At 35.8% G+C, this 13478-nt stretch overlaps 1 protein-coding gene across 1 annotated transcript; it reads right to left on the bottom strand.

Annotated features, from left to right (window-relative positions):
• Nucleotides 1–6570: 6570 nt before the first annotated feature.
• LOC105179666 (RNA-binding CRS1 / YhbY (CRM) domain protein) lies at nt 6571–9658 on the bottom strand. Its single transcript, XM_011103314.3, has 4 exons — nt 9485–9658; nt 8981–9341; nt 7886–8287; nt 6571–7075 (listed from the first exon to the last, which is right to left on the bottom strand). Exons 1-4 carry the CDS (start codon nt 9550–9552, stop codon nt 6665–6667), a joined length of 1242 nt encoding a protein of 413 aa, XP_011101616.2. The 5' UTR covers nt 9553–9658; the 3' UTR covers nt 6571–6664.
• Between the last annotated feature and the right edge of the window lie 3820 nt (nt 9659–13478).

The raw sequence follows: 13478 nt of genomic DNA, 5'->3' as shown, positions 1-13478 counted from the left end.
AGTTCAGTAAGGTACTCTTGTATAAACATGCATGGGGAGTGGTTACTAATCCAAGCAATTTGCTGCACCAAGTGTTGCGTGCCAAATACTTTCCTGATGGCTCCTTTCTTGAGACTGATGTGAAGGGTCACGGTTCTCATACTTGGTTATCTATTTTGTCAGCTCGGGCGTTGCTAGTGGAGGGATCGATAATTGTTTGTAAGAGATTGGTGGACAATCTGAATCATGACGGATCCCAGGCTTCCTCGACCTACGTCCTTCCGCCTGGTCCATCCTCCACCCTCAATCTTTTCGGGACTAAGGGAATCTGCGGTCTTATCTTGTGACGAGCTTCGGTGGGAGGACTTCATTCATGCAGCTTTTGATGAGATTGATGCAGATTGGATACTACAGATAAAGGATTCAGGTTCAATTGACCGGCTAGGGTGGCACTACAATTCAAAAGGGTCCTTCACGGTCAGAAGTGCCTATTTGCTAGCTCGGGTTGCATCTACACATCAAGCTCCAGATTAGGGGGTTATGTCCTGCGTAGTGGAAGGCATGATTGGAGTTTTTCAATCCCACGGACATCACAAGACAACATTCGAAAAATTCAGTTCAAGAGAATAACTCACACATTTTGTTTCAAGACAAACTAATTTCAAGCACAAAAATTCTGTTGTTTTTCAAAAAATTTCAAATTTGTTGACCAAAAATCAAATCTTCTTCACCAAAAATTGTTTTCCACAATAATATGCTCAACACCTCCATCAACACACGATCTTAAGCACAAAATCATGTCTCTACTTATCAACAATTATTAGCACAATAATACTACCATAGTAAACCTCCCCCACACTAAGTACTTACATTGTCCTCAATGTATGCATAAAACACTACACATAGCAAGGAAATGAATAGTAAAGGAAATAGAGAATGTCCTTGAAATGTGAAATCGTGTCAAGCCGGCTAGATGGGCGAAGAATAGCGTCAGTGGATGGTGGTGCGTGATTAGACAACAAGAGACGGTGCGTTTGAGCTTCGTGCAGATAGAACAAAATATGGGACAAGGCATGATCACGCCTTATCACTCAATGATCTATTGGGACAAGAATGTTAAAGCCTGATTTCGGCTCAAGATAGGGCATGCTCACGCCTTATATGAAGTTCAGACCTACGGGAATTTAAAAAGTTAAATCCTAAAAAAAATAAAAAGAAAGCAAATAAAAGGTCGGGTTGCCTCCCAACAAGCGCAATTATTTAACGTTGTTATGTTCAATAGAGTGCTTTGTTCTCAATGTGTCAACTGTTGGAGTGATGCCAATGCAATGCGATGTCACAACCATGTTATGGTTTCGATTGATGGCCATTTACCTTGAAAATTTGTCCTATGGCTAAACTTTAATCCTCGCTACACCATGAAAAAAAACATTAACACCTTCAAAAAGATCAAGCCAAGAAGAGCTCAACTACCTGGGATGAGCTTTAAGTTAAATTTGTAGAATAGCACCTTCTTCCCAACTTCAAACAACTTTTTTAAAATCATAAGATCGTAGAACCTCCTTATTTTCTCCTTACAATTTCTCAATAATTCTCTTTCATCCAATTTTAGTTCATTTTACTCTTTGAATAGTCCTTAAAAATTATGGTGGACAATGATTCTCTTACACCCAAATAGAGATATCATAAGTGGTAGGGCAAGGCTTTCAGCTCTAATAGTGGAATGTTGATTTTTACCTTGTTTGAGGTATTCAGGTTTTCTTCTCATCCTCCTCTGATTTGGCAACCTATAAGGAAAGGGAAGAGCACAAATGTTAGGCAAATGAGGTGGAATGAGATCAGACCCTAACCTTTTATTTTGTGTTTCAGTGTCTTCGAAAGTCTTCTCGTTTTCTTTGGCTTCTATCAGGCCTTATTCAATCGTGTGTAGCTCCTTCCCACTCTGGAGTGTCATCGCACTCACGTTCTCAATTGGTTGTGTATTTATTTTCAATGGTACCTGTTGAGATGCTTGAATTGCTATTTTGTTGATTATCGTGGCTGGTTGAGAGATTTGGTTTCCTAAATGTTGTACGCTCGCTCTTGTTTCTTTCAAGTTCGCCCTTGTATCATGTTGAAATTCAAGAGCAGTGAGAGCAAGGGATTTAACAATGTCCTCTAAACTCATACTTGAATCAGGCGTTTGCAGTGCAACTTGTGTAGGAGATGGAGGTAGTTGGTGTCTCAAATTGCTCCTCTTGATCTCAATAGCTTAAATGACTTTGTCATCCTAGATTATAGAACTCAGAGTAGGAATCATATGATGGAAATCCTCTTATTGTATTTACTCCCCAAATATGATGGAAATCCATATTGTCCATGATTCTCGCCCATTGTAGGAATCCATTCTCTTGTTGCCATCCTTTCTTCAATTTCCTCAAAAATATTCGCCAACAGCAGTTGCATTATATCAAGTATTGCACAAATGTTCCTTGCAAAACAAAAAAAATTAGCAAGCGAAGAAAAAGAACAACGATACTAAGAAACTAAACTAGTTCCCTGGCAACGGTGGTAAAATTTTGACCGGTTGTCGAAACTGTCAAAATTAATCACTGATCCTAAAACTGCGGAAGTAGTGGAACCACGTCTAATCCCTAGGGAACTATAGATTAATTTCTCAGTCTAGTTGCAGTAACCAAATAGGGGGGGTTGGATTGAGAATTACGACTAACTAATAGAAACAAAATAGAAAGCAGAGATAAAATTATGAGGAAGAAATTAGTAGAGAAGAATTCTGACCCAAGGGAGTGTATCACCCGATCGTTATATTAATGATTGATCACACAAGATTAATTTAACAATCAAGCATTCAACCTTGAAATATATTAGGATAGTCATCATAAATTCCTGTGTTTCCTAGTGTAATTGACTTGACTCAAGCATTTAAATCAAAACTTATTATCTCATGATTGGGCACGATAACGTACCATATCAATTCAATAATAGCATTTGCATAAGTGAAAACAGTTGAATCTAGACCAAACTATTGAGATAGCTGCAATAATCTAACTTAATTTCCTTGTCCCTACAAATAAATCATGTGAAGTACAGAATTAATTTGCTTGCTATTCATACCACTCATTCATGACAATTGCGGATCACTGAACTCAAGGATAGTAGTAGAATAATTAATATTGAATCGAATTGTCATATCCATCAATAATATTCATTCCATAAGATGTAAATCAAGACAAGAAATACTCGATGAAATCAGATTAAAACCAAAATCTCAAAACGTAACAATTGGGTTCAACGTTTACCTTGACTCAAAAAGGAGAATAACTACACATCATATAAGTGTAGAAAATCCTATAGATAAACATAAACTAAAAATAAGAAAAAGAGGAGAGATGATCTAAACTAAGAGAATATAAAATTTGATACTAATCTTAGCCTTCACACCCCTTTTGATAACAGCTAAATCGTCCTCCCTCTTGCCTTCCAACTTGCCGTCTAGAAAAGAAAATGAATCGCAGTAAAAATCTTTCTAAATCGATCTCTCTCGCAGACAACTTTGCACATTAAATAGGTCGTGATCACACCTTATCATATGCTCAAGTAGTTATCCTCTCTTTCCTTAATCACTTTTTGGCTTCATTTGAGGCTTTTTGTGCCTCTTTTCTTGAGACGGGGTTAATATCAATCCTTCACCTAAAAGATACATAATTCAATTATCAATGCAATAAATTCATTCTCAAACACTTGAATTGAGCATGCATTTAGGTGGTAAAACACATCCTACCATCATTTGCTGCACAGAAGCAATCTGCTGTGTCATGTTCATTTCGATTTTTTACAGTTACAATGATCTAATGTGTTGTAGAATATTATGGGAGAAGATTTATCAACTTGTTCCAATGTTGGACAGTGACCCATGGCCATGGATCCTCATGGGGGATTTCAATCGTATCTTAGATGAACGTGAGATTTGTGGTACGTGCTAGACTCTTATCAGGCCATGACCGAATTAAATGGTTGTCTTGACAGTGCAAGATTGCAAACGTTTGCAATGAAAGGGCAGAATTTATCTTGGTACGATTGCAGTATGAGGTTGGCTAGTCTATGGAAGAGGTTTGATCAGATGGTTGGTAATGAGGCCTGTTTCGCTGCTACGATTATGGCATATTTATACTCCAATTTCAGAACCTCGGACCATAGTCCTCTAATTCTATTAGAGAATCAGGCTGATGCGAGATTTAAACCTTATTTCCCCTTTGATAACCCAATGGCAGATGCTAATTTTCTACAGAAAGTGCAGAGAACTCGGTCATAGCCTATCTTCGGGGTTCATGTGTACTCTGCCCGTCAAAAACTGAAGAAGCTTAAATCGATTTTCAATGATATGAAGAGGAGCAAAGGGTCCTTAAACTCTCAACAAGCAGCTCACTACTTGCAGGATATACAACTTTTTGTCCAGGAGTTTATAGTTCATGTATTGCATGAAACAGAATTTTTTTGTGGATTTGTGTAAGCTCAGGCTGTAAAGCAGGAGCACGAGATGTTTCAACAAAATGCAAAATTGAATTGGTTGAAGGAAACGGACCAATGTACTCTTCTACCAAAAACTAGTTGTCCGGAGGGTAGGAAGAAAATCGATTCATGATAGATATGAAGAATTGTTTCAAGGGCAAGACCAGGTAAATTGAACTCTTGGGAGGAACACTGACTTCTATGTCGAGTCAGTTAACCCAACTGGAGCCATTTTTTGCCGATATTGTCAGTGAGCCAGAAGGTCAGATGCTTATTGCCCCTATATCTGATGTTGAGATACAACAGGTTGTGTCTTCAATGGATGATAATAAAGCATCGGGACCAGATGGATATTCTGCAGGTTTCTTTAAAAAGGCTTAGCGAGTTATGGGTCTTGAGGTATCTATTGCTGATTGCCAATTCTTTTAGACGGGAACTTTGCTAAAACAGGTCAATGCCACATGATCAGAAAAATATTGAGCTTCCCCAAACTGTTGTTGATTTCTGACCCACTGCATGTTGCAATGTGCTCTAAAAAATCATATCTAAAGTGTTAGTGCTTCGAATGAAGCCTCTTATGGAGAAATGGGGTTGACTCTAAAAAATGCGTTTGTTTGGGGAAGGAGGATGAAGGATAATATCTTGCTAGCTTAGGAATTGCTACAAGGGTATAATCAGCAACAACTTGCCCCCAGGTGTATTATGAAGATAGATTATCGAGATGCTTATTATACAGTAGAGCGGGGCTTTCTATTTGAGGCGTCGCGGGTATTTGGGTTTTCAGATGACTTTGTGAGTGGATTTCTCAGTGTGTAATGACTGTCTCATACTCAGTGTTGTTGAATGGATAGTTATATGGGTTTTGTCCGTGGCATGAGGATTGAGGCAAAGGGCCCATATCTCCCTTTATCTCTTTGTCATTGTCATGGAAGTGCTACATGCCACAGTTATAAAATAAATCTCCCTGTCAATGGAATTTCAATATCATTGGAGATGTAAGGAGATTGGTTCGTTCATGCTCAGCTTTGCTGATGATCTCCAGATGTTCTGTCGAGCTACTATTCCTTTTGTCTCAATACTTAAGAATGCTTGATGAGTTTTACAATGTCTGAGTTGCAAGCTAATTCTTCTAAAAGTTGTATTATCATTTCCAAGACTGCAGAGGCTGTTGTGGTAGCACTACAGGGAGTTCTGCAGTTTCCGAAAGGAGATCTCGCTGTTCATTATTGGGTGTTCCTCTAGTAGTTGCCGAACTTTCTTTCTCAGATTATAGGCCATTGATTGATAAACTAGAACACAAAATTACTGCTTGGAGCTCCAAGCATTTCTCTTTTGCTGGCCGAGTGCAATTGATAAATCCATACTTCTACCGTACCGTACATATTGGTCCTTTGTGTTTGTGCTCCCTGCAGGAATCATCAAGAGCACCGAGCAAAAGATTTTAACTTTTTTGTGGAGTGGAGGAGGGTCTCGCAGCTTGACGATGGAGAGGAAAACACTTGTTGCACGCAACTAACGGAGCAATGTTGGCCTCATTTGTCTGTCATCTTTGGCAATAACATAATATGAGAAACTCGAACGAGGATCGAAGACTGAGTTGGAGAGGTTAGAGCTCAAGCGAGGGAGAGAGGTGTTGAGTCATATGCTCGGTGTAGGTTTCAGATAATATGCTCAACCTTGCCTTTGTGTAAGCATTGCTTTCTAACCTAAAAGCCGAAAGGAAGGGTGTTCTCCTACAAAGGAACCTTGCATGTTGGCTAGACTTGTTATAGAACAAGTTCGACAAAAGCTGCTGTCTTAATTCTATTGCAGTTTTCAGTTTTCAGAGTATGGAAAACACCATGGCAGGATTGATCGGCAGGCCATTTTTGTGCTCGTTGGCTAGATCTGATGCATGTATTTGCTGTACAACTCATTTGTGTCATCCTTTATTAATGATAATTTACCTGCAAGCCCCCACCCCCTGGCCTGCAATCAAGTTTTAAACTCTAAACACTCCAGCAATCCTTCAAATCACGCTACACTAAGTGATGTAAACATCAATGCAACACTAAAGCAGAGCAAAAATGAAAGACAGATAAATAAGCGAATTACCTACAAGAAAACTTAATGATCTCATAATTTAAGTCCACAATCATACTTCTTGCTAAATGTTTATATTACCATTCAACTTATGTCAGTAATCAGTCGATGAGGGAAACTGCGTAGCAGCACTTTGTTGCACAAAAAATGAGTTATCTGCAATATCATCAGAAGAAACTAAGTCTTCACTTAACATGTCAACAGCCTCACAATCCAAATCACTTGAAGACTTTCTTTCATCATCAGATGTATCCTCAAATTCAGAAGACTCTTCATCATCAGAACCATCTACTGCTGCTGAAAGACCTTCCAATCTTTTTGTTACCTGGGCTTTCTCTCGTCCAGGGTTGGTCCTTTGATGGTCGAGAATTGACTTAGGATCTCTATCATTTGGATCACCATAAAGTGCAACATGCCGGTAATATAGTTCTAGTTCCTTCTCAGCAATAGCAATGAAACGTCTCACGGATTCAAGCGACTGTTCGTATTTCGACTTTTCCAGTGCCTGAAGAGATAAAGTGATGTGAGAGGTACATGTGGAAATCGATATTCAATAGGAGTGTATGGAACAGGTGAATACATGTCCTGTATTTTTACCAACTCTTTCATAGTGGCAAACAAAAATCGGAACAAAGAGTGTATGCTTTGCAAGATAGAAATGCAAGAAAACAAAATGGAAACTGAACACAGACCAATTGACAGACTGGTATTTCACTTCCCATGTTGACACGTACTGTGTAAAAGTGGGTCACTCAGATTGGTTAGCAAAGTTTTACAGAAACCCAGGTGCTTATTTCAGAGGATGGTCAGTCAACTCTGACTCAGAGAGTCTCAAAAAAGCTGTCATGTCAGTTTAATTCAGCAATCAAAGATGCATGAAAATCAGCATACTGCCTCAATTATGCATCTGAACCTGATTTCTGAAAGAGTAAGCTCGGGCACTCTTCTACTACAAAGCATGGAAGAATTACTTATGGCCCCCTGGACAAATTTATTCAAGGGGATGAAATGTTATCGGATCCACACGGAGGAAAACTGTACACTATACTTATTAAAAAGCAAGATATGCCTTTCCTAACATAGCTTGTGTCGCAACAAAATAACCATCCTTGACCATTTAAAGTGAACTTATGAACTCTACCCTGTAGTTAAGCTCAACAAATTCTGCTAACTATGAAAAATAAGAGTTAAACAATCTGCCAAATGCAGCACAGTCACAAACAAGTCAGGAAGACTTTAAGAAAATCTAGCGTGCTCTAAGCATTAATGCAGCAAGAACACACTTCTTCAACTTAAACAATTCTGAGAAGCATACCCGTTTCTTTGATAATGTATCCACTGGCGACATAACTTCTGGTTGGACATAGTTCTTTCCTCGATAAAAGATTATCGTGTCATCTCCAATTATTTGGATTGGAATTCCACCACTCAGCCTAGCAATTTCATATGCATATTCTTGTACTTGCCCAGGCTTGCAAGGTTTGCAAATGACCTTGACAGTTTCATGTTTCTTCCAATGTAGATGCATGTTAAGAATAACTCCTCCAAAAATTCCTCGTCTGCCAACTGGAACATAATTGGACCTTTTCTGGGCCATCTTCTTCATGTAGAATCGCTCCTCACCAGTTAAGACATGGGGTTCGACTACAGGACCCTGAGCTTTGGGAACTTCATACCTCTTCAACCTTTCAATTAATAAGGCCTCCTTTATTCTTGCCTGAATATCAACAAGAACATTTAAGCTAGAATATATAACAATGAGATGATTAGTATTTCAATAAGCCATTGAAAACCTCAACAGATGCAAGCGCTCTCTATCTTTAGGATGATAGAGACTCGAGCTATTGATCGTCAATGGGAAAAAGGGAAAGAGAAGAATTGCTTTGCGTGTCCCCTCATAATTTCCTGAATGGGATGTAATCCATAAATTGACAATATGGATAGCACCTCTTAGGAAACTAAATACAACCAAATTCAATTTTTTATTTTTATGAATTCCCAATTTCAAAATCTTTGTACTTCATATGTAAGCATCCAAATTCAATAAAATTAATAACAAAACTATAAACTGAAGCACAACAGTTATCACAGCAATATAAAACCAGATTAAGTTCTTAACACACCATTCACATTTATTCGATCATTTCTTTTGCATTAGGACCAACAAAACAAAAAATGATATCCATTAATAAACACACCAATCCATTCAAAAAGTCATCACAACATTGTGTGGGAACACAAAAATCAAACGAAAAATAAAACAAATTTAGTGACAACACAATCAAATACCAAATTCTTTGCAAGAACCAGACACCATGAAAAGCAAATAGTGATACCCTACAAGATAACATACAAATCAATGGTACTACAAACAGAAAAAAATTGACTCTCATAAGTTTTAGGCTCATACTTTTTCAAGCTTGTACTTGATTCTCTCCTCTGCACTGGAAAACCTCTGTCTCTTCTTCTTGCCTTTGACTCCAAGCCTTCTAGGATCTCTCTTATTGGCAGCCTTTCTCTTCTGCTTTTCTCTTTTCCTCTGAAGCTTCAGCCTTTTCTTTGTCTTCCATTTCTCCTTCTTTGGGGGCTCAATTTCATGAGTCTCAAACTTTGGCTTTCCCTGTGGTGATATTACCAAACGCACTGACCCATGACTGAAGCTTCTCCTTTGCCACAGCCAAATTACTCGCCAAGAATTTTGTGGGTTTTGATGCAATTGACATGAAGGCCCTAAAAGATTAAAAACGGGTTCTGGGGTCCTAAGAACTGGCCTGATAATAGAAGAAAAGTAAGTAGGCATAACAAAAAGTAATGAACTAAGCTATATCACTGCAGATTACTATTACAGACACTACGGATGCACAGAGAATTTTACATACACAAAAAAATCGAGCACGAGATAGAGAGAAAATACCTGAAAGTGGGAGGACAATTGAGAAGCAAAGAAACTCTCCTGAGACTTCGGAGCATCGGGTTTGCCATTTGAAAGAAACATTAGCTTTCCCTACCTGCATTATTTTTCAGGCTTGAGATGGAATTCTTGTCCTCGTGTAATAACAAGAAGTAGTACTTCTAGCAACAAAAAAGGGGCAAAATCATTAAAATGCCAAATTAATTTTAAAAAAAATAATTAATAAGCCTCCTTCGATAATGACCAAAAACATTTGTAGGGTGCCAATATTGAATAGCTTGTAGACTGACTTTATTAATTTTTAACTTTGTTGGCAAAATATGAACTAGGAAATAGTTTCTTTTATTTAGTATAGCCTCCTTCAATAATAATCCAAAAACATTTGTAGTCGCCAACAAAAATTATGGAAAACACAGTAATTCACTACATATCTAAAAGGTAGGTCTGTCCATCTCGGTTAATGGAACCGAATTTCGGTTAATCAAAAATTCGATTAGGTTAAAAACTATTTTTTTAAATAATATATATATATATAAATAATTATGATTTTTTTCAATTTTATTCAAAAATACAAATACCAAAATCAAATGATGATAAATTTACATTGAAAATTATTACTTGAAACACATGTTTTTTAACTTAGACATTTCATAGAACATCTTATAAGCAAAAATTGTAAGTCAATTTTTTTAATTTTCTTTTCTTTGTAAGAGAGCAAAGTAACTAGATAGAGAAGACTGGTGGAGAGAGCTTTGCAGCCGGGTGGAGAGGTGGAGGAGGTCACCCTCAGAGAAGACTACTACATTTCTTTCTTATTTCTTCTGTCGTATTTCTTTCTTTTCTTTTCTTTCTCTTAGTCTACTAGTGACTATCTATTTAGTTAAAAACTTTTTGTCTTAAAAAAATAAGCAATTTTTTTTTTAAATTATGCACACTCTTCTCTTCTGTTAATTAGGTTTAACAATTTTAGAATTTTTTTGTAGAATTATTGTTATAGTCTTATGATAACCTTTGATCTTTAATAGTTAAAAAATCAACGGTCCAAATTTAAAATAATCTTCGTATATTTTATGTTTATATACACATAATGATATATATATAATATATAATACAATATATATGTATACATACAATAAAGGCAACAACGACGCATTGTCGCAGCCTTCGGTGATGGGTCGTCGCTCATAACTGGGCGACGATAATGCAAAAGGGCATAAGGGAGCGATCGCCGCCCTTAATTGCCCCAATCTGCGCAATCAAGGTCTAAGGTGGGCCGCCAAGCATCGGTGGCGGCCGGCGGCATGGAGGCAACTAATTTTTAAAAAAGAAAAGAGTAAAAATAATTTTTTTCAAAATTTTAAAAAATAATAAAACTTTATTAAAATACTTTTAATGATAATTTAATTTAAATAATTATTTATATCAAATAATATAATTTTAAAAAATTGATAGAATACTTTTATGTTTTATTAATATACTTTAATTAAATATATTTAAATTAAATAATAATTTAATTTAGTTAGTAATAATAATTAATATTTATATATGTATATATGATGTATATAAAAATAAGTTCGCTTAAAAGGTCCAAATGATCCAAAAGAAGAAGAAAACGAGAGGTCCTTAACACCCTAGAAGGCTCAAGGGGACTTGGCAAGCGGCCCTAACGGGTGTCTCTCAAAAAATAAATTGGCAATAGGAAGAGGCTCAAAACATGGCCCAACTCGAACCATGATCAAAGCCCGCCAAAATATTCCGTCCAAAAGGCCTGCACACGTAGCAACCAACTCTCCCACGTAGTACCTCATCAGCTCAAAGGTCAACAGCCACCCTAGAACCACATCAGCCCTAGTAAGGAGAACATCCTTGAACACTGAGACTCCTTGTAGACGAGGGAAGTCCCCCAAAGTCCTGGACTCCTTAGCTATTATGACTCACCGCTGATGAAATGTGTCTGCTAACTCGGAGATAAGCATTCAAAAGCATACCTAACAGAAGATAAAGGATCATAGCTTATCCAAACGGCTCTTACCCATTTCTCCGCGAAAATGAAGGAAACGTATAGAACCCCATTGCAAGGGGACATCTCCCTATAAATACAGGTTTACTCCTCTATACGGGGATACCTTTCTTACTCTCTAGACGACACCCCTTACGTCCCTCACACATCTCTTACTCTCTAAATTATCTTTCTCACTCTCTAAATATTTTTTAAGCACTCTACAAGCATAGTATTACATATTCTTGTACTTTTCACCAACTTTATTCACCATATCTCAATTTTCAATCATATTTAATTACTTCTGACTTTATTCAATCTAAATCCAATACTAATTTGGGCGTCAAAATGCTAACACCTTTTTTGCAGGCCCCTCCTTCAGGATATGCATTTGTTTCAACCCAAGCCTTGAATGATTGTCCAATTCTATTGGACATGTGCGTTTTTTGAAAGCATCAATATTAATATTTAAATTTAAAATATGAGTTTTAGTATATTTATTTTTGTATGGTGATTTTTAATTTAAAATTTTAACTCTTAAAAATTTTATATAGTTTTAGGTATTTTAATATTTAATTAATATATCTTATACATAATATAATTTAGTAAAATATATTTGAATTAAATAATATTTTAAAATAACCAATAATGTATTATTTATTAAAATATATTTACATGTCAAAATGGAGGGTAAAATGGATATTTGCACACATAAAGTAGTCCTAAAAAAGACAAAAATGATGCTCACTCTCATTTTAGGCATGCAAAATGCATTCTCCGTTAATTTTTAACGAAGAGGGAGTATTTTGCTGCCTTTTAAATAACAAAGAGGTGTTTTTTCCTATAAACATATCACAGGGAGTTTTGCACTATTTTTCTAAAACACTGGGGGTGTTACGCAATCTATCCTTTGGTTAAAGTGAGAGAAAAGAGAAATTGACAAGGAGAGCTAAGTGAAAAAAAATATAGTTTTTTTAATTTTTTTTTAGTTATTTGGTATTAATTTTTTAAAAAAAATTATTTGGTATTTGAAAAATATATTGAAAAAAAAGTCTTTTTATTAATTAAAATTCACTGAATTTAGTAATATTAACAAAAAAATTAAATGGATATTGATATTTAGCATCGATCGACTTATTATGACTTATTGCAAATCAATACAAGTTTATTTTAGCTAAACTACCCTTATAAGAGTGAAGATATACCTCCTCACGTTCATTAATACGTAAAGACATATGAGGGTAATTTGGTCATAAAAATTTTTATTTGATTTGTAATAAACCAATAATAAGTCACTTGGGGACGAAAATAGATTTTTTTTATTCTTTATCAATATCAGCAAATTTTGTGAATTTTGACTAATGGAGGAACTTATTTGTTAGATGAAAGAAAATCTCTGGAGTGGTAGATGTAATTTTCCAAGCAACAAGGGGTCTATGTGTAATTACAGCAAACCTCAGGACAAGAAAGTGTAATTATTCCTACTTTTTATTAACAAAAAAATCATCAAGATGAGTATTATTCGTTTATTCCAAACTATTCTATTTAAATAAAATGAAAATTATTACCAATGCACTCAAATAGAGAAATTAAATTTAAACATTAACACTTTTTTTAGTGATTTAGTTATCTTTTTTCAAAGATTATGTACTGGTAATATCAGCATGAATGAAAAAAGAATTAGAGGGAAATTATGTATATGAGTAATAGAGTAAATAAAAATAAAATGTATCTCTTTTTGTCTTTTTAGTCTTATACGTTCACTCTTCCTTTCAATTTTGGATAGAAACAAAATTGAACTCTTGATAAGTATCATATACATCAAGTTTTACTTCTCCATCTATTCTCCCTAACCAACACCAATTTTTATGCATCCATTTTTACTTTTACTTCTCTTATACACTCACTTTTCTATTTAGTTGGGGTGGGTTTATAAGAAAAGTGAAGGTTAATTACACACAGAACCCTTCTAAAAATATAAAATTATATTTTTCCCTC

Source organism: Sesamum indicum, linkage group LG4 (assembly GCF_026168435.1).
Source record: "Sesamum indicum cultivar Baizhima isolate 11 linkage group LG4, ASM2616843v1, whole genome shotgun sequence".
NCBI lineage: Eukaryota > Viridiplantae > Streptophyta > Magnoliopsida > Lamiales > Pedaliaceae > Sesamum > Sesamum indicum.
The sequence above is the reverse complement of the archived record's forward strand: the minus strand, read 5'-3'. Positions and strand labels throughout refer to the sequence as shown.

Excerpts from the sequence above, each read along its gene's own strand:
- LOC105179666 (XM_011103314.3), bottom strand. The coding sequence starts at position 9,552 with ATGGCAAACCCGATGCTCCGAAGTCTCAGGAGAGTTTCTTTGCTTCTC. Across the intron at positions 9,342-9,484 it reads AATTGTCCTCCCACTTTCAG|GCCAGTTCTTAGGACCCCAG; the intron begins GTATTTTCTCTC and ends TTCTATTATCAG. Across the intron at positions 7,076-7,885 it reads ATACATTATCAAAGAAACGG|GCACTGGAAAAGTCGAAATA; the intron begins GTATGCTTCTCA and ends TTATCTCTTCAG.